We start from the raw sequence: 24,571 nt of genomic DNA, 5'->3' as shown, positions 1-24,571 counted from the left end.
GCGACCGGGTGACCAATCATTTCTGCATAGCTGCACATGTACAGGGTACAAATAGGATATAATAGTTAAATCAAGGGTATCTTCACAGCACCTCCTTGCTCGACGCAAGTTACTGTGTGGTATCGGTGTGAGTGTCAGGAGCCTCGGTGGTGGTCTCAACGACCTTTTCACTGTGGGAAGCCCCCAACTCCTCCTTCTCCATGGCAGAGCTCTCAACGCCAACCAGTGCAAGGAGACCGATCTCACGTTCAATACGGTGCTTGCGCTCCGCATCTGCAGCGGCCATACCGGTTGAACCGAAGAGCTCGTCCATCTCCTCTAGAGTACGGCCCCGGGTCTCGGGGACGAAGAAGATCACGTAGAAGATGCCAATGGTGGTCACGCACCCGAAGAAGATGAATGTACCGAGGGTCGAAGCTTTGACAAAGGGAGAGGTAGCGGTAGCGACCGCAAAGTTGTTCAACTATGCAATCAGTTAGGCCTGCGAGTAGCGCAGAGAGGAAAAAGACTTACCCAGTTGCTGCTACCACCGATACTAACACCCTTAGCACGCATACTCAATGGGAAGACCTCGGATGTAACAATCCATGCGACGGGACCTGAGATCATTAGTTATATATCATAGACACGGTCGGTGGAACATACCCCAGGAGTAAGCAAAGTTGATCACGAAGATCCACACAAACACAATAGCAGTCCATCCGGCACCCTGGTTCTCCAGCCATTTATTCTGGAACCCACCAATGATACCCGCAACGATGAAGTGACAAATGGCCATACCCGCGGCACCGGCGATGAGAATCTTCTTGCGACCGATTTGATCCACCCAGAGCACGGCAGGGATGGTGAACACGAACTCGACAATGCCGACGACACCGGTAGCGAGGAGGGTAGTGGTATTTCCAGGGAGCTGCATATCCTCGAAGATGTATGGGCTGGATGATGTCAGTCAAGCCCATGTAAAGAGACAAGAATACTCACGCATAGTAGTTAATAGCGTTAATACCGTTCCACTGCTGGAACACCATGATCATGCACTGATTGTTCAAGTTAGCATTGGTATTGTAGAAAAGAACAGAGCACATACAGCAACAGATGTCCGCTTGAACAGAGACTTGTTTGTAATGAGGGACAGATAATCATTGAGACCAATCTTGAAGTTGCTGGAGAAAGATCCATCCTGCAAGTGCGGGTACTTCTCTGCCGCAGTTTCCCTCTCAAACAGGTACAAGCTTTTGATTTCCAGGTGCTCAATCCGCACAAGAAGATCGTCGGTAGTGGTCCCACGCAGGCGGGCTAGAGTCTGCAGGCACTCTTCCTCGCGACCGGTATTCATGAGGTGACGCGGGGACTGAGGCATGAAAAGCATCATTCCGGCCGCCAGGACGAGAGCAGGCAAAATCTGGATACAGATAGGGACCAGCCAGGCTGCGTCTGATTGACCTGCGCCTGTTCCTCCGATGTAGTTTGTTCCGTATCCGATCTATCACTGTTAGAGTGAGGAGACCAAGCCATGAATGTTTACTCACCCAGAAGGACACCATGATACCAAAGGTAATGGCCAGTTGCTGCACAGCGACGAGGGATCCACGGATCTCAGGAGGTGCCTGTTCCCATCAGCCTGGGTTTCTTTTAGCCGCGAATTAGACTCACCAGCTCAGCATTGTATAGTGGCACCACCATACTCAAACTACCAACACCTAGACCAGTGACGAATCTACCACCGAAGACGTAATCCTTGTTCTGTGTACACGCCTGCACAATGACACCAACACAGAAAACAACCACGGCAACCAGCACGGTCAGACGGCGACCGAGTTTATCGGCCAGGTATCCATTGATGAGTGTTCCCACCCAAGCACCGAGCTCGAGAATCGACGTCAACATACCCTGCTGGATACTTGTTGTGGCGGCATATCCGTTCGTCTGAACTTGTCAGTATCATCGACATTGAGCTCAGAGGCATTCAACATACGGCATCCTGGAAGGACTTCATGGTCAAGACCTGCGCGAACATTCCCTGATTGTCTAATCCGGTCAGCTTAGCTCGTCTCCGCTCTTGCCAATCGACTTACATCCATACACAAGACCACCCAATGACGCGAACAATCCGATCAAAGAAGTTTTCTTATTACTGAGCAATCCCCAGATTCCACCTTTGCCAGCGAGCTCGGCACGCTTGGCCGAAATGGCCGTCTCACCAGGAAGAGGACCCATGATGACAGATGAGCTTCCGACTAAATAGAAAGAACGTGCGAATGCCCTATGTCGGTAGATGGTAGATACACGACAAAGAAAACCAACGCATCAAGAATTGGGGATCAGCGGTATTTATTGACGCACCAAATTGTCGCCGAGCTCTAGACTGGATAAATTTCCCCGGGACATTATCCCCATGGGGCCATTCTACGTTGTACATGGATCCTGGTCTGAGCCCATTCCCCACCTGGTCGGCTATGAAATAATGAAAGGATCGGTGTGTCAGTGGCTGCGGGTGTGGCATCGCTATTTATCCGGTCAAACTTTGGATAAATTCAGTCACAGTAAATTGTTCATGACAAGGGCTGATTATGCGAATAGTTTATACATTATACCATGCACAACACCAAGGCTGACTACTATGCTCTGCTTTCTTTTCAGATGTGATTTGATTCATCTCAAGTTGGGGCCAGGACTAAATGTACCCTTCGGCGAGCGCAGAAAGACCGAAGCGCCTGCTCATTGGCTCCTCTGATCCACCGACTCCGCAGTCAAACCCCCTGGGGACCCCGCCTTTCCATTGCCTGCAAACCTGCTTGAACAGACCTACAGTAGGTTTTTGAGCCGGAACATCCGATGGAAGTCTTCAATATGTGCGTTCAAAGTTTCAAATGGATAACCCTGACCCCTGAACTCGCCAATGCCCCGACGAACGGAAGACGCAGACCAGCATCAAGCCAACCAGCACCGGAGCCCCACAAACAAATGAAGCTAGTCGCGTACCGTAAGCAGTTACATCTGCCCACATGCCGTCACTCGATCCCGCGGATGAAAGCACTAATTTAGCCTGTTGACTCACTCCCTCCTAAACACGCCACTACGCCTCACCCGTCGCCCTCGGAGCTCTAATTGATTCGGCTTCTCGCGGGAAGGATTCCAGCCGGAATGTCTGATTCTCGGCAATTACCGCTCCTTGGACGGTCCTGGTCGGGTTGCCCTAATCAGGTCTGGTCTCGATAAATACTTGGATTTGACACTCGGTTTTGCCTTTCCGGGGTATTAGCCGGGTGTCTTCCCCATTCCCCGGATATGAACCAAACCGGACTGGGGCGCTGGGGCCGTCCCGGGACACTTTTCGGAGATTGGTCGGTGGTGTATTCAGTATGGATCATCGTTCCGGGAAGGCTGGCGAGTCGGCAAATTTGGAATATTCGGCGAATAGGTCGACGCGGGGTTTGAGCCTGTTGGCTAATTTTTTACCGATGTTCACCCGGTCAAAGGCCGATTATGGAACTTGGTCTGGTATCCACTGCCAACTTGCGTGGTTTTGACGGTCTACTCTAGTCGCGTTTTGCGACTTTGAGCTTATGAAATCCCGGTTGGAATCCTGGGGATGAAGTATATACCGGATCGTCTCCGAACATTCGGCAATGGCGTCCATGAAAGAAGACGGGATGATGATCCCTCTAATATGCTACGGACACTAGCGCCGATTTCCAATTTTTCCGGTGGTATGATCGGAGTGGCACTGACCCTGCATCGTAGCATATCCAGATACAAAAGGGTCACAGCCTGGTTTTGAATCGATGCCTCCAGTCCTTTGTGGGGAACTGGGGAATTCAAGCTTCGGCTCGGTCACTGGGTTCGGCTACTGCAACGTGGCTCGGGGTTCTACCTCTGTCCACAGTATAGATCGGCGGTGAAGACGATACCATATCATAGTAACTAATCTTTGTTTGTCGTCCTTCCATTTAGTCTCTACAGGGCCCAAAGTCACGACCGGGATATGAAGTATTCTAAACAACATTCATTGAACATAAAGCAAAGTATTCACGACTGTATATCAGAGGAAAATCAAACGGCCTATCTGGAAAGATCTAAACCTTTTTCTCGTTCCCCTGCTTCCCAGTAACGCACTTCCGAATTTCCTTAGCAAGTCGATCCCTCGCTCGCTTGTCATCCCGGTCCATATTCCCATTAAACAACTTCGGCAAAGCCCGCAAGGAGTTCGTATGATCAACAGCAAACTCCGGACCCTGCAAGCCAAGTTCCAGGGCATACTCAATCGCAAATTGCAAGATCCCCAGTCCAACGCCAAAACCACGATATTTCTGCATTACAGTCCAAGCTCGAATGACCACCTTCTCCGGCTGCGAGGTAGGCTTCAAATGCGAAAGATGACAGTATCCATCCGAATCAACCTCGGAGTCGGAATCGTACTCATTCCGGGGAACAGTAACCACTGAATCTGTATCAACGGGCACAGTACGGATGACCAGTGTAGCAATAACACGCCCGTTGAACCGTGACACAAACACTTTATCCTGCATCCACCCCTCCTTCAGACTTTCCTTCCGCACATCGATCTCAAGCCCAGCACTAGCATCATCGTTAGCACTAGTACCAGCACTGTATTCCTCCCACGCCTTCCCCACATCACAAACACCACCAAGAGACCTCTGTCTCAGAACCTCCTTCTTCTTCATATTCCTTTTCATCGCACACCAAGCCAAAGCCTTCTCAACGTGACCACCAGAAACTCGAAACCAAACTCCTTGACACAAAGTCCATCTCAGCGGCGCAAAAGCATCATCCTCACGTTCCCCATCGAAATTAGAAGCCCATTTACCCCCAAAAAGCCAAGACCACCGCCCCACACGCTCCGCTTCATCGAGGTATCCACTTGTCCATATCTTTATCCCGCTCAACGTGGCGATTACGGAGCAGACCCAGAGAAGTAGGATCATTATCCAGTCTGCGGGTGTATGCCAGAGGATACGGTAGAGGTATTCGAAGATGATAACGAGGATGGACCAGTAGAAGCCACTGTGGATGATGGATTTTGAGGCCATCTGACGCTGTTGGGCGATTGAGTCGGCGATTAGGTGGAGGGAGGAAATCAGGTCTGCTTCTGTTATTGCGGGGGCTGTTTCGAGCATGCCTTCCTCTGTTGGGTTTTCGACTGGCTTGAGGATTGGTTCTGAGGTTGGGTCTTGGGGATCTTCTGAGTCGGACGAGGAAGAGATGGATGATGGTGCTGAGTTGGAGGGGGTTGTTAGGTTTTGGGGTGGAAGTGGTGGTGGAGGAATTGAGTTGGTGGAGACGTTGCTTGCTGCTGAGCTGGACTTTGAGCTTGAGCTTCTGGTTGACGTTGAGGAAGGGGTTGGTGAATCGTAAGGCGCCTCAAAGGTTGCCATTGTAGGACATAAGCTGGGCTCCTGTACAACAACTTCAATGGTGGTATCGTGAACGATGTGGGTGCTATTACTGGAAGTATCGTTCCCTGGTATGTTCTTGTCCGGCACGCTGTTCCTCGAGTCGCTGATCTCTGTGATGTCGATGTCTGCAGTGCTTTTTTGTGTCGAAATATTCTCCGGACCGCTGCTTTCTAGATCGCCAATGCCTGGAGCGGTGATGTCTGGAGTATTATCGTCTGGAAGATCCCTCTCTGATGAGATATTTTCTGGCGCGCTGCTATTTGAGTCCTTGGCTTCTGAGATATCGATATCTCTAATGCTATTCTGTAGCTCGCTATCGTCTGTATGGGTGCTTTCTGGGGCAGCGATGACTGGACTGTCGCCGTCAGGAGTATTGCGTTTCACTGCGCGGCGTCCAGACACGGCGTAGTCTGAAGTATTTTCTGTAATATCACTGCGCGCAGCGTTGTCGACATCAGTCGGGAATGACAGCTCAGCGGATGCCCTCTTCACCAAAGCAGAGCTGCCGTCGTTCTCAGTAACCATCCACTCAAAAGTGCATTTCATGATCACTGTCCTCTTGATAATAGCCGTGTTCGAAATAGCTCCAGCAGATTGTGGATGTATTTATCAGTCGCGGAGAAGCTCAACTGTATCGTAGCTAGATGTGTCAGACATTGTGTTCTCGTTTGTTCATCAATGGAAACAAACGAAGGTTGCCCGCGAAGAGTCAATGATGCAAGCTGACTCACAATCTAACCAAAGTGCTCAGTCAGGAAGTCCCTGCAAAACCAAAGAAAGAAGACGATGACAAAGAAAATAAAATAGAATCCGATCAGGTTGAAGAGAACAACGGTTAATTCGGTGGGTAGGTGCAACTCGTGAGACATAATTATGGATAAGGAAGGAGATTTTGCCTGAGTGATTGCTACATGTCTTCATGTTGTTCGACTTTGATTCTGGGATTTCGCTGTGGGTTATTTGGGGGAATTCGGTGCCTGGCCTGATGCAGAATCGGACCCCAAGCCATTATTCCTTCCAGCTGAATTCATTCTTTATACTTTCAATACTAGTCTAGAATGAACTCTACCTATGCTTTGTGGAAATATTGAAGTTGCAGAAAAGGTTTGATTTATCATCTGAGGTGGTATTGTCTCGTGTCATGAAACTAGAGCAAATGCAGGTAACCGATTCGCTGAGAAAAAGACAAAGAAGTTTACCCCAGCACAAGGAATAATCAAAGGAAGCGATATCATTAGCTATTAAAAAAAGAAGTATTAACTAGATAGTGCTACTAGCTTCTAAATTGCGACCGAATCGATAAACATGAATCAAAACCAACCGGGGGACAAAAGATAGAACGGAAGAGGCGAAAATGGATATCAAGCCACCTCAGCTGAACAAACAGGCAACTTTGTTCTTTCAATTGAGTGCTGGCTCAGACTCAGAGTTCGCATGGGACCAGACTCTAATCTCCCCGGGAAGTGACGCCAGCAACAGCAGTCATGTCAGGCCTCTTACGGCTAGACTCCTCGGATGGTTGATGGTGGGTAACACAGTCATCTTCAGGTTCCTCCCCGGAAAGGCTCTCTAGAGTGCGGCGCTTGGTCTCAGGGATAAGTAGAGTCATGAAGACGCCACAAAGCATGAAGAGTGCGAAGATCTGCATGACGTGGTTTAGCCAAGGGCTGTTGGAAGTTCCCTTGGGAGCGCCTTTGTTGACTAGGGGGCCAAAGACACACTGTGCGATGATTGCACCAATCTTACCAGTCGCAGCACTGATGCCGTGGGAGGTCGAACGGTACCGAGTAGGGAAACATTCTCCAGGGACAATGAAGGTGGTCGCGTTGGGGCCGAAGTTGAAGAAGAATTGCGCAAGCACGTAGAGCGCCAGAAGACCATTGTGGGACTTTTTCAGAGGGTGATAGGTAAAACCGATGATGATAAACAGGATGGTAAGCATAATGAATCCAAACAGCTGGATTGGCTTGCGGCCGATCGTGTCAACGGTGGCAACAGTCACCCAGTAGCCCGGAATAGCACCGGCACAGATGAGAATCAGGTTACCGACAGCATTGCGGTAAAAGATCTGGTAGACATCATGTCCACCTGTCCATCCGATAGCGCCCAGAATAACAGAGTTGTTCAGGCCAAGTCCGTAGAAAGCTGATGGGTGAGTTAGCTAGCGTCGACATTGTAGAAGCAGATTAACGTACCAACGTCGAGAAAAAACCACGATCCAGCTGTGCCGAGAAGAACCTTTCCATTTTTCCAATTTCCGAAGTGATGGTACCAATCGGCGAAGGTCGCCTTGGGAACCATGGTCTCGGTGTTTTTGTTGCGAAGAACAGCGATGCGGCGAATTTCATCGGGGTGGCCCTCGCTCTCTCCCTTCATATAAGCACGGATATCAGAGTCACCCTTGAGAATGTCACGGTCAACATCGAAGGTGTAACGAGGCGTTTCAGGAATGGTGAGTCGAAAGTAGAGAGCCGCGCACGCAGGCACAGCACCCATTCCGATGACAGTGCGCCACATTTTGTCAACGGCGAGTTGACAAACTCCCGTGCAGTGGGCTACATCTTTTGCAGTTTCAAGTGACGCTTTGAAGGCAGCGGTGACAATAAGGGCGATAATCGCGGCAGCAAACTGTCCGATGCCTTGCATTGCAAAGACAGCTCCCATCATCGCACCGCGCCACTTGGTAGTAGCAAACCTAAATCATCAGCGATGTTCAATTAATACGTGATAGTGAATAGATTGTGGGCTCTTGTGCCAATAATAGGCTAAAGAACGATGTGTGGGAGGAAGGTTTGGAGGGGTGGATGCAGGATGGAGTGTTTGTGTCACGGTTCAACGGACGTGTTATTGCTACCCCAGGAAAGTTGACTTACTCAGAAGTGATGATAGAAGAGAGCGGATAGTCTCCGCCAATACCAATTCCCATGATGACACGCCAGAAAATCAACAAACCAGTGATGGAGATAGCGCGGGAATTAGACGAGAGAGCCTGAGCCAGGGTAGCAAGGATGATGATCATGAGCTCGAAGCCGTACATACGCTTACGACCAATGCGGTCAGCAAGCCAGCCGAAGAAGAGCTGACCAATGACAGTACCACCGGAGGTTGCAACTTTGATGGCGGTGTCAGAGCTTGAGGGGATCTTGCCGGGGTTCGATTTGGCCGTCTGCCAGTAAACAACGCCAAGCATGCTGACACAAAGATTGATGGCGAAGATGTCATAGGAGTCAGTAAAGAAGCCCACGCCGGCTACAACCACAGCGCGAACATGGTGCCATCCGAATTTGGCATTATCAATCTCAGCCAGAGCACGTCGGCGCGCTTCCTTGGGATCGCTGAGGTACGAGGTCTCACTGCCATCATGAATAGCTATTTCTTCATCGTGAATGGGGGGCAGGCTGCTGAAGGGAACCAGAGGAACCTCTTGCGTGGACGCCATGTTGACTGAGATGAGGGTGAACACAAGAACTTCAAAGACGCCCTGGATAGTGAGAAGGGTGGGGAGGGGAGAAAGAAGAGGAGGAAGAGAAAGGAAACAGAGATATAAAAGACCGTTGGCGGGGGTAAACACGGAGGGTAATACTCGTGGGGTGTTACCATGTGCAAATTGGCACCAGGATAGCATGTCATGTACGGAGTATAGTTATCATGTCCCACCTTGCCGACCACATCCAGGCACCACTGCCAATCTGACCTGGCCAATGGGAGGCGTGACTGGACGCACATGGCATCCAAAGTGAAATGGCTCCTTCCCCAGATCATGCTGTCCCTTTCCCAAAAAGGGAAAGAACGGGCGTGATGATGCGCTCTTGCCTTGACATCACATCCCATCCGTCCGTTTCATTTCCAATCATCTCGATGCTTTTTATTTGAATTGTACTTACCAAACAAGATGATACATAATACTGTACAATCCACGATGAAGGTGAGCTAACGCCTGACTAGCATCTATGGTAAGGACTTCTCCATAGCAAACCAAAGCATAATGATACTATCACATCTCGGCCAAAATCAAACTATTCCCAGATCACCCCTCATCATGTACCAGCCCTGGTACCAATATCGCCAGTTCGCCAGTCGATGTAACCCCGGCATCACCTCGACTTCGGCCACCCTAGCCACCCCCGAGCCACATGCGGCGATGCCAAAGTTTATATCTATGTCTTCCGCCACACTACTTGGACATGTCAGGTAGGTTTATTGAAAAAGCGACATTGAAGCCACTACTGAGTAACGGAACAAAAGGAGAATATACAAAGCCCAATCAAAAGCTCAAGCATATGTAAACAGTTGAATCTAGGTATACAATTGCCGCCGAAAATTACTGCTTCCGAGTATAGACACATGTGGACGGAAACACATACCGCTTGGTACCTTTATTGTTCGCGAACAAGCATAGGTAGTATTGCTTAAGGATGACTTCTTACGCGGTATGATGTATTCTAAGTCGCGTCGCCTTATTATTCCACATTGATCAAGCCTCCAGTCACCTGACAGGCACCCAATGAGGCCGAGCGGATGCCCCTCACTCAGCTTCGTATTCCATGCATCATTTCACGTCCTCAATCAATGCTCCTGGGAGCGTTGAGCATCACCATGGCCACAAGCCTGGCATTAAATGGCAGAAATGACGGGCAGCAGGTGGCCATCAACCACGGCCAAGTAATTTTTAATTCATACTCGAGGACCGGTAAGTTTAAGTGGAACTATGGTATGGATCGTGATCAGGTATTGACTGATAACCGCTCAGAACAACCAGAAGTACCGCCAAGTCCCTCATCAACAGTTCCGTTCGGTCCTGACACGGACTTCATCAACCGCGGGTCACTTCTGGATCAAGTACACGAGAAATGCGCCACACCAGCAGGTCGAATAGCTCTCGTTGGAGTCGGGGGTGTTGGGTGAGTAAACGATACTTATTATGGGCCCTTGATATATTGCACACTGCTAACCAACCAAGAAAATCAAAACTGGCCATTGAGTACTCGTATCAACTGCGAGAGAAATCCCCTGAAATCTCGGTGTTCTGGATTCATGCGAGCAACGCAACTCGCTTTGAGCAAAGCTTCCGGGGAATTGCCGACCGAGCTAAAATCCCTGGCCGTCATGATCCCAAGGTCAATATTTTCAAGATTGTCCACGATTGGCTCCACGCCGAAGGGAAGTGGTTGCTAATCTTCGATAACATGGACGATGATGGTTTCCTCCATGAACACTCACCCACGAGCCAGCCACTCTCAATTTTCATCCCTCGAAGCCCGAATGGTTCAATAATTCTCACAACTCGAAGTCAGAGTGTGGCACTAAGATTTGTCGATAAAAATAATCTTATCATGGTTGAGCCAATGGACGAGGCCCAGGCACTAGCACTGCTACAGAAAAAGCTCGGCCAGACAGACAGTGAAGATGCCTCAAAGCTCATAGAAGCCCTGAAATTTATGCCGCTCGCCATCATACAGGCGGCAGCTTACATTGACAATAGAGCACCTCGTTGCTCAATATCGCAATATCTACATGAGTTCCAGAAGAACGATCGCGAAAGACTAAGGTTGCTAGGTCATGGGGCGGGGAACCTATACCGAGATTGGGACGCAAAGAATTCCATATTGATTACCTGGCAACTATCATTTGATCATATCCGGCAGATAAGAGAGTCAGCGGCAGACCTCCTCTCCCTCATGAGCTTTTTCGATCGACAGGGAATCACAGAGGACCTTCTTCAAGCCCAGTCCTATCCCGACGACGGTTATACGGCCTCTGAGGCCCGATTGCATAATTTCAGTGATGATAGCGAGGCCAGTGACACCGAACGTGACTTGAATGCCGAATTTGAGGAAGACATTAGCATACTGAGAGACTATTCATTTATCTCTGTTAATGAAGAGGCTACTGTACTCAAGATGCATGGTCTAGTACAGCTGGCTATGCGAAACTGGCTTGATATCCACGGAGAAGTCGAAATATGGAAACGGCAGTTCATCAAGAATCTGTCTAGCAAGTTCCCCAGTCCGGATTATGACAATCTTGCTACATGCCAGTTGCTTTTCCCGCACATCAAGTCAGCAGTCTCACAACGGCCAGTGTCAGACGAGGCCTTACAAGAATGGTCTGTTCTACTCTACGAGGGAGCGAGGTATGCTTGGATAACAGGAAATGTGGCGGAGATGAAACATTTGGCCAAAGTGGTCATCAAAACAGATGAGAAACTATTAGGACCTGAGCACGAAGACACCCTCCAGAGTCTTGAGATCCTAGGGATGGCATATGAAATGGCAGGTCAATTCCGCGAGGCTGAAGATGTTTTTATGAAACTGTTAGAGACGCGCAAGAGATTGCTTGGAGCAGAGCATCGTAAAACACTCCATACCATGACCAATCTTGGAAACGTTTACTTCGGTCAAGGTCGTTGGCAGGACGCTGAAGCATTGCAGGTCCAGGTGCTCGAGACTCGCAAGAGACAGTCCGGCAGGCAGGACCTTGCCATAACCCATCCAGATATTCTGATATACTCCGGAAACCTTGCACAAACACTTTCCCGCCAAGGGCGATGGAGAGACGCCGAAACGCTCGAAGTGCAGGTGCTTGAAGGTCGCAAGAAGGTTCTTGGTGCAGAGCATCCTGACACTCTAAAGAGTATGGAGCACTTGGCATTGATATACTCCGATCTAGGCCGAACGCAAGATGCTGAAGTCCTACAAGCTCAAGTGCTAGAGACTCGCAAGAGGGTTCTTGGCGTGGACCATCTTGGGGCAGAGCATCCTCACACGCTATACGCAATGCACAATCTAGCCTTCGTATATTTCAAGCAGGGTCGATTGCAGGACGCTAAGAATCTATTAATGCAAGTACTAGAGAATACCAATGGAATGCTTGGTGCAGAACATCCTCACACTCTAATGAGTATGAGCTTGCTTGCAGCCACCTACAAAAAGGACGGTCTATGGCAAGACATCGAAGCGCTACAATCGCAAGTGCTAGAGATCCAGAAGAGGGTTCTTGGTACGGAGCATCCTGTCACGTTGGTCAGCATGGGTAACCTTGCATCGACATACCAGGAGCATAACCGATTGCTAGATGCTGAAATGCTGGGTCGGCAAGTGGTAGAAATTCAAAAACGAGTGCTCGGAGTCGAGCACCGTAATACCCTGGCAAGTATGGCAAATCTAGCAATTGTCCTCACACATCAGGATCGATTAAGTGATGCTGAGACATTAGAGCTGGAAGTCCTAAGCGTTGAAAAGAGGGTATTCGGTGTTGAGGATCCTAACACGTTGTCTACTATGAGCAACCTAGCGTTTACTTATTGTAAGCAAGGCCGATTCGAAGATTCCGAGATGCTATGTGCGCAAGCATTAGAGGTCCAGAGAAAAGTGCTCGACGAAGGGAATCCCCAGATGTTAAGTACGATGTACAACTTATTGACCATTTACTTGGGCCTTGGCCGGTTACAGGATGCCGAAGCACTAGGCATAGAAATGCTAGGCATCCAGCAAAGACTACACGGTGCGGAGGAACTTGAAACATTGGCTGTCATGAACATCCTAGTGGCAGAATATGGGGACGAGTGTCAATATTTGCATGCCGAAGCCCTCCAGGCAAAGCTAATAGACATTGAAAAGCGGGTGCTGGGTGTCGAGGATCCTCAAACATTGCGCAGTATGAAAAATTTAGGGGCCATCTACTCCCATTTAGAACGATGGGAGGATTGTGAAGCAATTTATGTGCAAGTACTCAACATTCGCAAGAGCAAATTTGGAGACGATCATCCTGACACACTGAGGATCATGCATGACCTGGCCAAGCTTTGGAACATAGTCGATCGCCATGCTGATGCTATCGAATTGATGACGAACTGTGTCAATCTCCAGACAATGTCTTTAGGTGCCAGCCATCCCGATACTGTGGGGTCTTCTGATACTTTGCTGGGCTGGAAAATCGAGCGCCTTGCAATGGATGGGTTATAGTAGATTAATGCTTGCTGATAATACATGGTGGAACTGCATAATGAACACGATCACATTTGGTATTGTCGTCAAAGCAGTGTATAGTACTCCATATTCCGGAACCACGAATAGACTTAACATCTCATCAAGCATGGTAAACAATAGTCAACCAGTAGATCCCAAGTTTAACAACTTATTTCTTAGTACTAATACTCGCATGCAAGACCTTCAATGAGCACAATGAAGCTCAAATCAGTAAATTCAGTCATTGAGTCACACTATGTAATCAATATCTCCTACTCAAGTGTAGTTTCCGGTAGATATCGTACTCAAATGCTTGCTCACTTAACCGAGAACTAGCTCATCTTCCTCAACTGAAAAAATATCACCACTCGCGTAGCCCCCCTTTCCGTTCGTCTTCTGAACATTGAACCTGTTTGTTGACTCATCTTCGTCAATCACAACATAGTAAGTAGTAGAGTCGCCTAGGATTTGCACGACATCACCACGATTAAACTGCGACCTGTTAGCTTCAAAGCAGAACATCGGGAATAGGAACTTCATCGCATACCCCCATTGTGGAAGATATCATCTTGTCTTGTATGCTAATGAGGAAAGGATGGGCATTTGCTTGATATGATATTTGCTATCGCAGCCTGCAGATCTCTTGAAATGGTAATAAGACTGATGTTTGACGGTGATAGACATGGGCAATGTCAATCATTTATACCCAGAGTCCAAGAGGAGCGAGCCATGGTATAGGTGCGCGGCAAGGCAGAATACTCATTGTAGACCACTGCTCACGGTGCCATTTTAGCGCACATACATGCCAAGACGTAGTCAGACGAGGCGGATTTCTTAAGAGTCAGCAATATACCCCAATGTCCTTTACTCTCGTGGATTGGTTGCCAAGGATTAGATCTTGGCATTCCCTGCGGTCTCATACAGCCTTACATACACCATCAGACCTAAGACTCAAGTACCTAAGCCCTGGGGAGTGGATGGATAGGATCGTAAAAGCCTCGCTTCATGCCCGGTAGCTAGGCGTCATGGGACCGCCAGTGACAAAAGCCATATGTTGCAAATCAGATAGGATATAAGATACGCCTAAAAACGGGCAAGAACTCGTAAATCTCCGTAAGTCACCATGAAGCAAGTCCAGCACAAGGACTTTAGATAGCCATGTGGGGCTGGACTTTGTTCTTGCTAGCCCCATTGGCTAAATTGAGCTACCAACGGCCCCCGGGCCGAGCGTGGACGTGAGTGGTTTATGCGAAGAACGGGCCCCTTTCCACCACGTCACCCACCAGTTTGGGATGGGATGATTGGGTGAGGTTGAAACACCTAGGTTAGAATAAACTGGTATATTAGAATTAGCTTAATTAGTCTTTTCCTTTTTAAGGTAGTACGTAGAAGATCAAGTCTAACGCTTGCATATATAATGTGTCGCTCCGAGAAGATTTTGTGATCAAGAATTGTTAAACTAATTGGGAAAAATCAATTTTGTAACAGATGTGGGTTTTAGACTTGTTTACTAATTACTGTGAGGATTTCTAATCCTAGGAAACTGGTCGATTCCATGATGAGTGATCAAGCCGAGGCAGAATTCTGCCTCGAGATGACAAATGTATATTCAGCTCTCCAGCTACTTAAGGTCATGTATATCGCTTGTTGAAACACTCATTAGAAGTATAGATCGCAAATCATCATGTCCGCTCCATTGATCTTCATAACTGGTGCTACTGGGTTTATCGGTAGTGCCACCGCTCTTGAGGCTCTGAAGGCGGGTTATCGACTCCGAATTGCCGTTCGGCAGAATTCAGATAAGCTCAAGATTTTGCTGTCGGAATACCATGACCAGATAGAATTCGTCATCGTCTCAGATCTCACTGAGGAGGCTGCTTTCAGAGGCAAGCTCGATGGGGTGGACTATGTTCTCCATCTTGCGTCACCACTTACCCACGGGACAGATAAGGAAACTTATTTCACCCCCGCGGTAAAGGGAACATTGGCTATTCTCAAAGAAGCGGACAGAGTGTCAACCATCAAGAAGGTTGTGATCACATCTTCCATTGCTTCCTTGTTCCCCCTCACTGGGATACCCGAGGGTGGTGTTATAAAAGGTGACTTGCAATACATGACCCAGAAATGCCGCATCCAACCAATATTTACAATGTGCTAACATTTTATTTAGAGGAAAACGACTGGGATCTGACCGTTGATCCAAATGCAAACTTCGTCGATCCCAACAATCCGGCCGCAGCACCAATGACTTTGTATCGAGCTTCCAAATTGCTTGCGGACAAGGCAACATGGGACTTTTGGAAGGCCAATCGGCCCCATTACTCGTTGGTGACTCTCCATCCGGCATTCGTCTTCGGACACAACCTGGTGCAAACCTCCGCCGAAGGGATCCGCGCAGGGTCCAATGGTATCATCTGGGGTGGTGTGATGCAAGGAACCACATATGGAGGTGCCGGCATCACGGGTGTGCACATTCAGGATGTTGCTGAGGCGCATATCGAGGCATTGAATTCGAAAATCAAGGATGGATCCAAGTACCTGCTTGCAGCAAAGCCAATTACATGGAACGATGTGGCTCGCATTGTGAACGAAGCCTACCCCAACATTGGTGCTAAGCTCACAGTGGGCGCTGAAGGTGCTTCCACGCCTACCGATACCTCCAAGGCGGAAAATGAGCTGGGGATGAAGTGGCGCTCATGGGAGGAGATTGTGCGAAGCGTAATTGATCAACAACTGGGCTTCCTGTGAGGGTAAATCATGTGAATGTTGAGTTTATCAAGAGAAAGATCGGATTTTGAATACTTTCCAGACAACTATGCATGCTGTTTCAGATAGATCTATTCTAGGCAGGCACCAGCTAAAAATTTTGCGTGAGACAATCGTGCAACCTGTTCCACTAAATTATAATTGGTGTTATGACTGGGGTCCCAGAGAGGATAAGGATAAGAGTGATGAGGAGGAGTATCGTACTAGGTACGGTACCGTTGGAAGTCATCAATGTGTAGAACGATCGGTGGAATTCATGCGCTAGGGGTCACACAGTAAGGTACCGAGGTCGTGTACATAGTAGACTTCCACATATATAATATAGATATCGGAAATGGGTACAACTCCGAACAACCTTGTCCATTTCATCAATTGTGACCAGCATGCACCGTGATAAACCTTATTGCCTATCTATGATCTGAATAAGTGGAACTTAACTATTTCCTTAAAAATCGAAGAATTCTCATGAACCATGGATCACCTGCAACATCGCCAGTTTGCCTGTCGATGTAATCACGACATCACCTCGGCGTCCGCCACCCTAGTCACTGCCGAGCCACCCGTGGCGATACCACACTCTATATATACTCTGTTTACCACAGGCTTGATAAAATCGGGGAGGTGGGGGTATTCAACATAAGACGTCCAAATCACAATCGAACATCAAAAAAAGGTTCATTCCAAACAAAAGTTTAAACTGCAACAAAACATCAGAGCATATGCATCATGAGTCCTCGAAGTGACAGTCCTGCTAGTCAGTTTCACGACTTCCCAGCGTGAGTGCCCGTCTTGTTGAATATGCTTCCTTCTAAAGTTAAAAGCACAGGCTGATGGAAGGTACCAACAGAGCCCACGACCTTTATATTCTGAATCCAATCCCCAAAACAGAACAAGATACTGGCGATTTTGAATCGCCCAGTCTTGGAGAGCAGAATCTCAATGACAGCATGCGTGGTCTGAGCTTGGTTGATCTTCAGAACCTGGATCCGACTGCCGGTGATACGTACAGGATTGCTATTCTGGAGACTGTGGGTTTCTGACCGTGGATTCAGGCAACGCTGCGACATCAGGACGTGAATGACTGGGTCTCCACCAACCTTGGATGATTGAAATGACATGATGTATATACTCATACGATCGTTATGAAACTCGTGAGTTTTTTATATCAATTTTGCGTAATATTGTACAAATTCTAGCACTCACATATGAGGTATATGATATACAGTGTATGTAGCACTTAATCAAACCAGTCGATCAGCGCAGCATTAGTAGTAGCCAGCAGTATATAGTACAAGAAAGCTTTCTATGAGGTTGAACAGGTCCCTGACAAACCTAAAGTCCACGCTTCATTTTCCAACGCATAATAAGCGTGGCGACAGGATAGAATGCCAACGAGACAACGATCCAAGCAAATAGGACTCCAAAGTCCAAGCCAATACGCGAATGCGTCCCGAACAAAATAGTCCGCAGAGCCTCGACAACTATAACACGGTTAGTAAACCAGCAACGACAGATTCGTGAAAGAAACTTACTCCGATGCAACGGCCACGCATACCCCCAGCGAAAGAAATCCGAGGCCAAATCCAAAGAATAAAAGCCCGTAGCCACATTCGTAATGACCCAGAAAATGAGGAAAAACGAACTCCACGGGAATCCCAAGACCATAGCCATATTCTCACAAGGGAATCCCAACGCCGCCATACCCACCCAGTTCAGCATCCAAAACACCACAAACGAGCCATGACCGTACGCATTCGCATTATTAGCAGACAGCGTATCCGGTGCAGGCGAATTATTGAAAGGAATCTGAAATGCAAGGGAAACAAATGAGTAAAACAACGACAAAAAGAAATAAGCCGTGATACTAGCGCACGCGCGCCAGATAAGCCAATGCGGAACCTTGAGAGGCGGGTGACCATCCGGTTTCATGAATTGAGCATGAATCGGCATCAAGAAAGGGAAATTGAAGAACGAGATAATTATCAGGTAGATTAATCCGATCGAAACGGCCGGGGCGGCGACAGCGGGCGCGAAAGGGCGGAGATCAATATTCGTGAATCCGATACCCGGGTTGATCGCTTGTGGGGGGATGTTGGATAGATTTGTGGATGAGGAGACTAATTCGCGGGCCCACTTTGGACCGAATTCGGACTGGATCAGGGTCTGGAGGATGGCTAGGTCTGGCAGGATGTAGGTGTAATAGGTATTTTCGTCTCTAGCGGAGATGATGACTGTTTGGATTGCGCCGGCGGGGTCGTAGGTTTTGTTGTCATTGTTGATCGCTGAACGAAGGAGAGATGTTGCGTTTGGATTGATAATGACCGCGGCGTAGGTGTGTTCATCATAGACTGCTTGGCGGACTTTCCAGGGATCGTAGTTGAAATCTGCGGCCGATTTGAAGTGGTAGCCTAAGTGGAGGCTGGACGAAGCTTCATAATTCTTGGTTGTGTTGATCACGGCTGGTCCGACAATGGCGTCATTGGTGAGGTATGGTTCGACTTGGCCGTCGAAGTCGACCACCCAAACGTGGAGATTGGGATATTTCTTTTCGGTGAGGAACTGGGAGCCCCAGAAGATCGACAAAACAGTCAGAACGAAGACGCATAGGATGAGGACTGTGGTTGTTAGTTATGTTTGTTTTGGTTGTGATCTGGACGTACCTGTCCGAGCACATTGATAGAACACGCGCTTCCGCACTTCTTTCAGTGCCGGATCGAAGAATCCAACGGGTGCTGGCGGATTAGGGTGGTCGCTATCAGACATTGACTCTGCCTTTTCCGCCTGCATGATTGATGACAGCTGTTTGGTAGATGAGGGAACACTCCCGGTTATATAAACAGCTCGTCGCAATAGCGGTACAACCAGGTCCGCGACCTGGTTCCGTCGGGTAGTTCGGGGTTTTGTCATTTTGGGTAAATATTGGCGCTAACTCCGACAATAGCGATGAAAATCTGCACAGCCAAGAGTTCATGGGTCCACAGTTAAGAAAAGGAGAGTCCATTGACAATTAGAACGTGTGAAGGGTGATTTCAAAGCCGCCGGCTAAGAAACTCGGTGTTGAATGTTTACATGTTGGTTTTCGTCAACGCCAAGCGATGGAATGTACACGGATTTCCGGATGCGGCGACACAGCAGCTTGAATCAGTCCTTGAGTCCCTGAACAAATCTTGTCTATAGTACAAGTAACTTGATATGCCTTTGTATATTTTTGAAACTACAATCTGCTAGGTGCAGAACTTTGAAACGTCCTGGAATTTTCCTATTGGTCCAAGGCTGCAGGGATGGGAATAAGCAACGGATGTGTCAGATCTCACCCCTTGCGACTCGCCTTTATCAAGGGTCCCAGTACATCCCACATTGTGTCAGGGTAATACTGTAGAGCGGCAATGTCTAATCACTCTGTGGATCACCTAGCTGTTAAAGACCGGGTATTACTGACCCGTCCCATTCGTTTAATTACATGATTGAACCAATAGAATTAGAGGAAAGTGTAGTACGGAAAGATAGTTACTGTAACTTATTAGTTAACCGTGAAGACTCGAATTGTAGCGCTGAGGAGTCTACCAAATCGAATCTGGGGATATCTCGGACCTGAGGTTCTAACCGTACATTAAACGCCATCACCCCTGTCGCTGATGCGAGTGCTAAACAGGTGGCGCGGGGAAACAAAGGATTCTCCTGCAGTGCTTGCCATCCTCGACGAATCAGAAGGCGGGATTACCCCACGGAGAAAATAATCAACAAGGAGAATAGGGGTGATAAAGGGGTCATAAATCATTGATTCTAATGTTATCTCTATCTAATGCAAACGAAAATGAAAATTTCCATCTAATAGTAGGATTGTTGGAACTCCAATTTAAACGCCGCCGTATGTCCAAAGTCTATGTATATCATCCTTGGGACCAGCCCGAGAATAGTTCCCAGTCTCTGAGTTTATTTCAATTCGCCCTTCTCTTCACAAGTGACCTGATAAGACCCGTAGCGCCGGGCGAGTTCCGGCACTCGACAGAATCCCGTGCTGCTTATCGGTCCCGCGATATCGGAGGTCTCGGTCGCATCGCACATGGTGTTATCGAAGAACTCGATTTGACATCCCTCGGCCACCGTGTTTAGTCGGTATGCGGAGGCGACGCTGTGGAGGTTTGCGCGGCACCCTGTGCTGCCCATACCGGCGTGGAGATCACCGGTTTGATTACATTGCGGTGTAGGGAAGAGATCGAAGGACCATTGGATATCGCGTTGTTGGAGGGGGAGAGGCAGCGGCGGTGGCTAGGAAGAGAGCCAGAGCCGTAATGTAGAAGGGCAAAGCGAGCATATTGAAGAATGCCTTATCTAGATGCAAGTTAGTACTGGGGATACTGTAAATAAGGATCCAGACGGGCAACGTACAGTAACCTTGCGCAAAAGCGATGGAAGAAAGTTGGGGAAAATTCAGGGTCTTCAAAAAGTGGATCGTGACAGGTTCTTAAATCTTTCGAGCCTTCCAGAGCAACGAAGGATTTTAAGGACAATATGTTTCGACCGACGATCCCTGCCAAGGTTTGTGGCCGTTCCTGCCGTACGTATACTGGGTCTTGGCGACGGTCCCTGCACTGCGACCACGACGGCCTGAACCCCCCAGTGGCACTGCTCCCAGGCTATCGCTACGCCTCCATGGGGGCAGCCAGTGAAAATTGGGCAAGCCTGCCACGGAGTGCGCCGAGGGCCATGCAAATGCATTCCGAGTGACTTCATTGTTGTGGATAGGGAAGGCCACTAGACTGGTTGGGGAAATTGAGTGGGGCGCGTGAGACGAGATCGACGTGGTTACGTAGGGACGTACGTACTCCGTGGCTGGCGGGGGTTGATTAGCAGGCACAGTGTGTCATAACATTGGGAGATTGTGAAACAAGCATATGCTATCAGATTAACTGATCGGTTTCTATTAATATCGTGGAAACTTTTAATCCACGGTGGGGATGTGGGTTGTTTCTATCCAATCTGAATAGAGTGGCAAACAGATTCAGTGGCTGTACCACACATTCCCGGTGCCTGACATGTCTACGATGTAGAATGTGAATAGTAAAACATCGCTTGTCTAAGATGCGAAGCCTTTGGAGACAGACTGCCCAGGCTTGGGCGCCTTACTTTCCTGGCCACACCCCCCGCCTTCTGTCTTGATGTCCCGCCACCCCGCCTCCCCACATCTTTATCCTCCCCATGTTTCACTACTTCCAGCTCGGATCCGATATGTTCCACCGAGTAAGTGGCTGGGTTCCGCTCTAGTTCCTATCCTCCCGGACTTGAAAACCTGCCGAAGTACTATCCTGGGTTGATTATCCACAGTCATGTAAGGGAAGTGAATAAGTTGTCTTCAAAGGTCCTACAGTCTGAAATCGATGTTTCGATATGCAACAGCTTGGTCTCATGACACGGATAGAATGTCATTGACTTTGTATTGACTTGAAGCCTATAAATCCAAATTCCTGTGCAAATGGTTGCCTTTTTTGTTTTTTCTCTCTTCTCCTCACCCATCGTGTCTCCGTCTCCGTATCTTACCATCCCATCTCCTAGTCATGGAATGGCCTCCTTCATCTCCACTTACTATATTAAGATCAATCCGACGGCGGTTGTACTTTTATAGCCGACCATGATTCTATATTGTTAAATGGAGATGAAGCTGCTGAGATATGACTAGGCGATGAAGATGATGAAGAGATGATCAAGCGACGTCACCCATCTTCCACTCATGATCTGAAATCTGCAACATAAGAAGGTCCCTTTCCGTATTACTTATCTTCTCATCCTCTACTCACCACCCGCACCTACCTTCCCTTTACGGTGAGCCCAAAGCTGCACCATACATCTCCTCCGTTTTCTGGAATACTGCGTACGTCATTTAGTGTTAAGACACAGGCCATCAGCCCCTCGGCCCAAACATAGTCGGGCTTAATATTGCACATCTTACCAAAGTTCTAGGTCTTGTCTCCAAATCCATCCGAGAATGCTTTAATGCGGGTCTTTCACTTGAGCCCTTCAAAATTCGCTGTCTTGAATGCAAAATCTTTGGTGTTTTTCCGTGGTGATGTTAAATTCCATATTCCCACCTCGGGCCATGTGGGCACTTTAGTTGCTCCTTTTACGATTTCTCATGTGGCATGGACAATCTCCAAGTCAGTGGTGGATGCTTTCAAGTCGATTCTGCTTATTCCGAGACTGGCTTGAAGAAGCTGTGAAAGCATACTACTCTTGCTGAGTCTTTATTGGAAAGCTTGTCTGCCACTGGCGCAAAAGACTTCATTGTGGTACTTTCTCAATCCTCATTTTTCAAAGACGATGTATACGGGATGCGGTGAGTCAATGCTGTGGCGCCCAGAATGCCGAGGTCTTGAATGATAAACCTCCAAGCAACCCCAAGTGTCAGATTCATGGCTCCATCAGCTCACTGACTTCTCAGACTTCGTGCTTCACACGCAGGCAGAACTCAAGATGTTCTACATTGCCAGTGGAACATTGCGAACACTAGCCAGTGCTGCCATAATTCTCGCATTCTTTCTGTTTGACCACATCTCCAAAGTGACTCACAGGCACTTATAAAAGGTCGCACAAAAATTGCTCCATAAAACCCTCTGTTCTCTAAACGTAGTGATTGCCTAGGCTTAACACTTTCTAGACCCAATCGCTTATTTTACAATACACCCATTGTCGCCACTTCAACGACGACTCGCACGGGGCCTGCTGCGCTCCGCGAAGTCCATCACTTTGACCCGGCTTCGAGTTGTTAACATGCCAATCAACGTCTAGCGGGCACAAGTGAAGCCTGTATATCCGGTGAAGAAAAAAAGAAACAGAAAAAAGAAGAATGCCCTCGTCCAGGATCGAACTGGAGACCTTCGGATAGCAGTCCTGTTAACAGGAGCGTCATATGAAAGTGATATGAGACCAACGTCATAACCAACTAGACCACGAAGGCTTCTTGATGAACCGGAATAGCTTATAGCATATCAACAGGCTAAATCAAAATCGATTTCGTAGAGCAGCTGGACTTCCTGATCCTCATTCTAATTTTGTCATTAGATTTGAATTCCATGTATGATGAATTTCGAATTGACTTTCGCCAATTGCTCTTACCAATAAATTTCAATGATCCTTACTTACAAAAACATATTTTTGGAGAGATTCCAAGGATAAATCGTTAAATTTCCCTTGTAGTTGTCAGACTGACGAATCATAGGTATCTAAGCGCACATCGGCACGATCCGTCTCGCTTCGGCACCGCCCCCACTTCATACCGCAACCAGCACTACAAGCTTCTAGTTCCTTCAAGCATAAAAAATATCGATATGAGCAAAACACTTTCCACAAACGATGTACCGCCTCAATTCCTCAAGGCCGCCTACCTAGTCGGCCATGTCCCACTAAAATCATTAGCGTCTGATGCTCGTATCTCCTATTCGCTCTATATCCCACCAACTCAATACGAAACTGGAGCAAATGCCAAGAAACTTCCCTTACTAGTCTGGATACATGGCACACGTCGGTTGTTAGATGCAATTGACGGAGGAGAACTTGAGAGCTTCGCAGAGTCAACACCATGTGCTATTCTTGCGCCTTTGTTTCCTGCTGGTCTCGACGGGCCTAATGATTTGGATTCGTATAAAAGCATGCGCTCTAAGACACTTCGGTCTGATCTTGCACTCTTATCTATTCTGGATGAGATCGCGCCAAGGTGGCCAGGCCTTGAAACGGATAGGTTTTTTATGCTGGGCTTTTCTGGTGGTGGGCAGTTTGCGCACAGGTTTCTGTACCTACATCCTGAGCGGTTGTTAGGTATTAGTGTAGGAGCACCAGGTCGAGCGACCATGTTAAATCCTACTCTGAATTGGCCGAACGGGGTAGCTGATTTGGAGAGTTTGTTTGGTCTGGTGCTTGACAAGCAACGAATTCGCCGGGTCTCTATACAGCTAGCGGTCGGGTCAGCGGATAATGAGGTTCATGGGGGCAATGAGTTTTGGGAATGGTTGCAAAAGCTCAAGGGCAAAGAGCCAAAATTGGCTGAGGGAGGAAACCTGGCAACGATGACTCAGGGAAGACTTCAAACTTTGCAGAATTTGCAAGCTAGTTGGAAATCTGACGGCATAGATAGTCAATTGGATGTAGTGGAAGGTGCCGCTCATGAAGCTGGAAAAGTACGGCCGTGCCAGCTACAGTTTTTGTGGCCTTTGATGCAGGCAGCTTTTCAAAATACCACGAAGAAGGAGTAGGATTACTGGTGTTACTAGTCCATGTTATTGTTGTTTAGAATCAATTCATTGATTCCCACTTTCTACAGGGTTGGACCGTAATCTATTTCCGCAAATCTTTTTCTCCTCCGAGATCTATTATGCGCCAAGCCATGAATTAAGGGATTAGGAGATAAGGGGGTTCAGCGGACAATCAACG

General features: G+C 48.1%; 8 protein-coding genes across 8 annotated transcripts; 3 read left to right on the top strand and 5 right to left on the bottom strand.

Annotated features, from left to right (window-relative positions):
• Positions 1-109: 109 nt before the first annotated feature.
• N7484_007949 (uncharacterized protein) lies at positions 110-2,217 on the bottom strand (the record flags this gene model as incomplete). The annotated part of the gene is made up of 9 exons (XM_057118336.1): positions 110-463; positions 514-599; positions 646-935; positions 982-1,037; positions 1,088-1,483; positions 1,530-1,607; positions 1,654-1,926; positions 1,976-2,028; positions 2,076-2,217. 9 exons carry the CDS (start codon positions 2,215-2,217, stop codon positions 110-112), a joined length of 1,728 nt encoding a protein of 575 aa, XP_056971371.1.
• Positions 2,218-4,076: 1,859 nt separating this feature from the next.
• N7484_007948 (uncharacterized protein) lies at positions 4,077-5,963 on the bottom strand (the record flags this gene model as incomplete). The annotated part of the gene is made up of 1 exon (XM_057118335.1): positions 4,077-5,963. One exon carries the CDS (start codon positions 5,961-5,963, stop codon positions 4,077-4,079), a length of 1,887 nt encoding a protein of 628 aa, XP_056971370.1.
• A 901-nt stretch (positions 5,964-6,864) lies between these two features.
• On the bottom strand, positions 6,865-8,856 carry phoD (phosphate:H+ symporter; the record flags this gene model as incomplete). The annotated part of the gene is made up of 3 exons (XM_057118334.1): positions 6,865-7,562; positions 7,613-8,112; positions 8,291-8,856. The coding sequence occupies 3 exons, from the start codon at positions 8,854-8,856 to the stop codon at positions 6,865-6,867; spliced, it is 1,764 nt and encodes a 587-aa protein (XP_056971369.1).
• A 6,212-nt stretch (positions 8,857-15,068) lies between these two features.
• N7484_007946 (NAD(P)-binding protein) lies at positions 15,069-16,132 on the top strand (the record flags this gene model as incomplete). The annotated part of the gene is made up of 2 exons (XM_057118333.1): positions 15,069-15,483; positions 15,555-16,132. 2 exons carry the CDS (start codon positions 15,069-15,071, stop codon positions 16,130-16,132), a joined length of 993 nt encoding a protein of 330 aa, XP_056971368.1.
• A 744-nt stretch (positions 16,133-16,876) lies between these two features.
• On the top strand, positions 16,877-17,190 carry N7484_007945 (uncharacterized protein; the record flags this gene model as incomplete). The annotated part of the gene is made up of 2 exons (XM_057118332.1): positions 16,877-16,926; positions 16,977-17,190. The coding sequence occupies 2 exons, from the start codon at positions 16,877-16,879 to the stop codon at positions 17,188-17,190; spliced, it is 264 nt and encodes an 87-aa protein (XP_056971367.1).
• Positions 17,191-17,482: 292 nt separating this feature from the next.
• Positions 17,483-18,937, bottom strand: N7484_007944 (SNG1 family protein; the record flags this gene model as incomplete). The annotated part of the gene is made up of 3 exons (XM_057118331.1): positions 17,483-17,631; positions 17,683-18,765; positions 18,811-18,937. 3 exons carry the CDS (start codon positions 18,935-18,937, stop codon positions 17,483-17,485), a joined length of 1,359 nt encoding a protein of 452 aa, XP_056971366.1.
• Positions 18,938-20,083: 1,146 nt separating this feature from the next.
• N7484_007943 (uncharacterized protein) lies at positions 20,084-20,317 on the bottom strand (the record flags this gene model as incomplete). Its single annotated transcript, XM_057118330.1, has 1 exon — positions 20,084-20,317. One exon carries the CDS (start codon positions 20,315-20,317, stop codon positions 20,084-20,086), a length of 234 nt encoding a protein of 77 aa, XP_056971365.1.
• A 3,155-nt stretch (positions 20,318-23,472) lies between these two features.
• Positions 23,473-24,393, top strand: N7484_007942 (uncharacterized protein; the record flags this gene model as incomplete). The annotated part of the gene is made up of 1 exon (XM_057118329.1): positions 23,473-24,393. The coding sequence occupies one exon, from the start codon at positions 23,473-23,475 to the stop codon at positions 24,391-24,393; it is 921 nt and encodes a 306-aa protein (XP_056971364.1).
• Positions 24,394-24,571: the final 178 nt, after the last annotated feature.

Source organism: Penicillium longicatenatum, assembly GCF_028827895.1.
Source record: "Penicillium longicatenatum strain IBT 33135 chromosome Unknown contig_4_segment0_segment0, whole genome shotgun sequence".
NCBI classification, from domain to species: domain Eukaryota; kingdom Fungi; phylum Ascomycota; class Eurotiomycetes; order Eurotiales; family Aspergillaceae; genus Penicillium; species Penicillium longicatenatum.
Note: the sequence above shows the minus strand (reverse complement) of the source record. Positions and strands in the feature narration are given on the sequence as shown.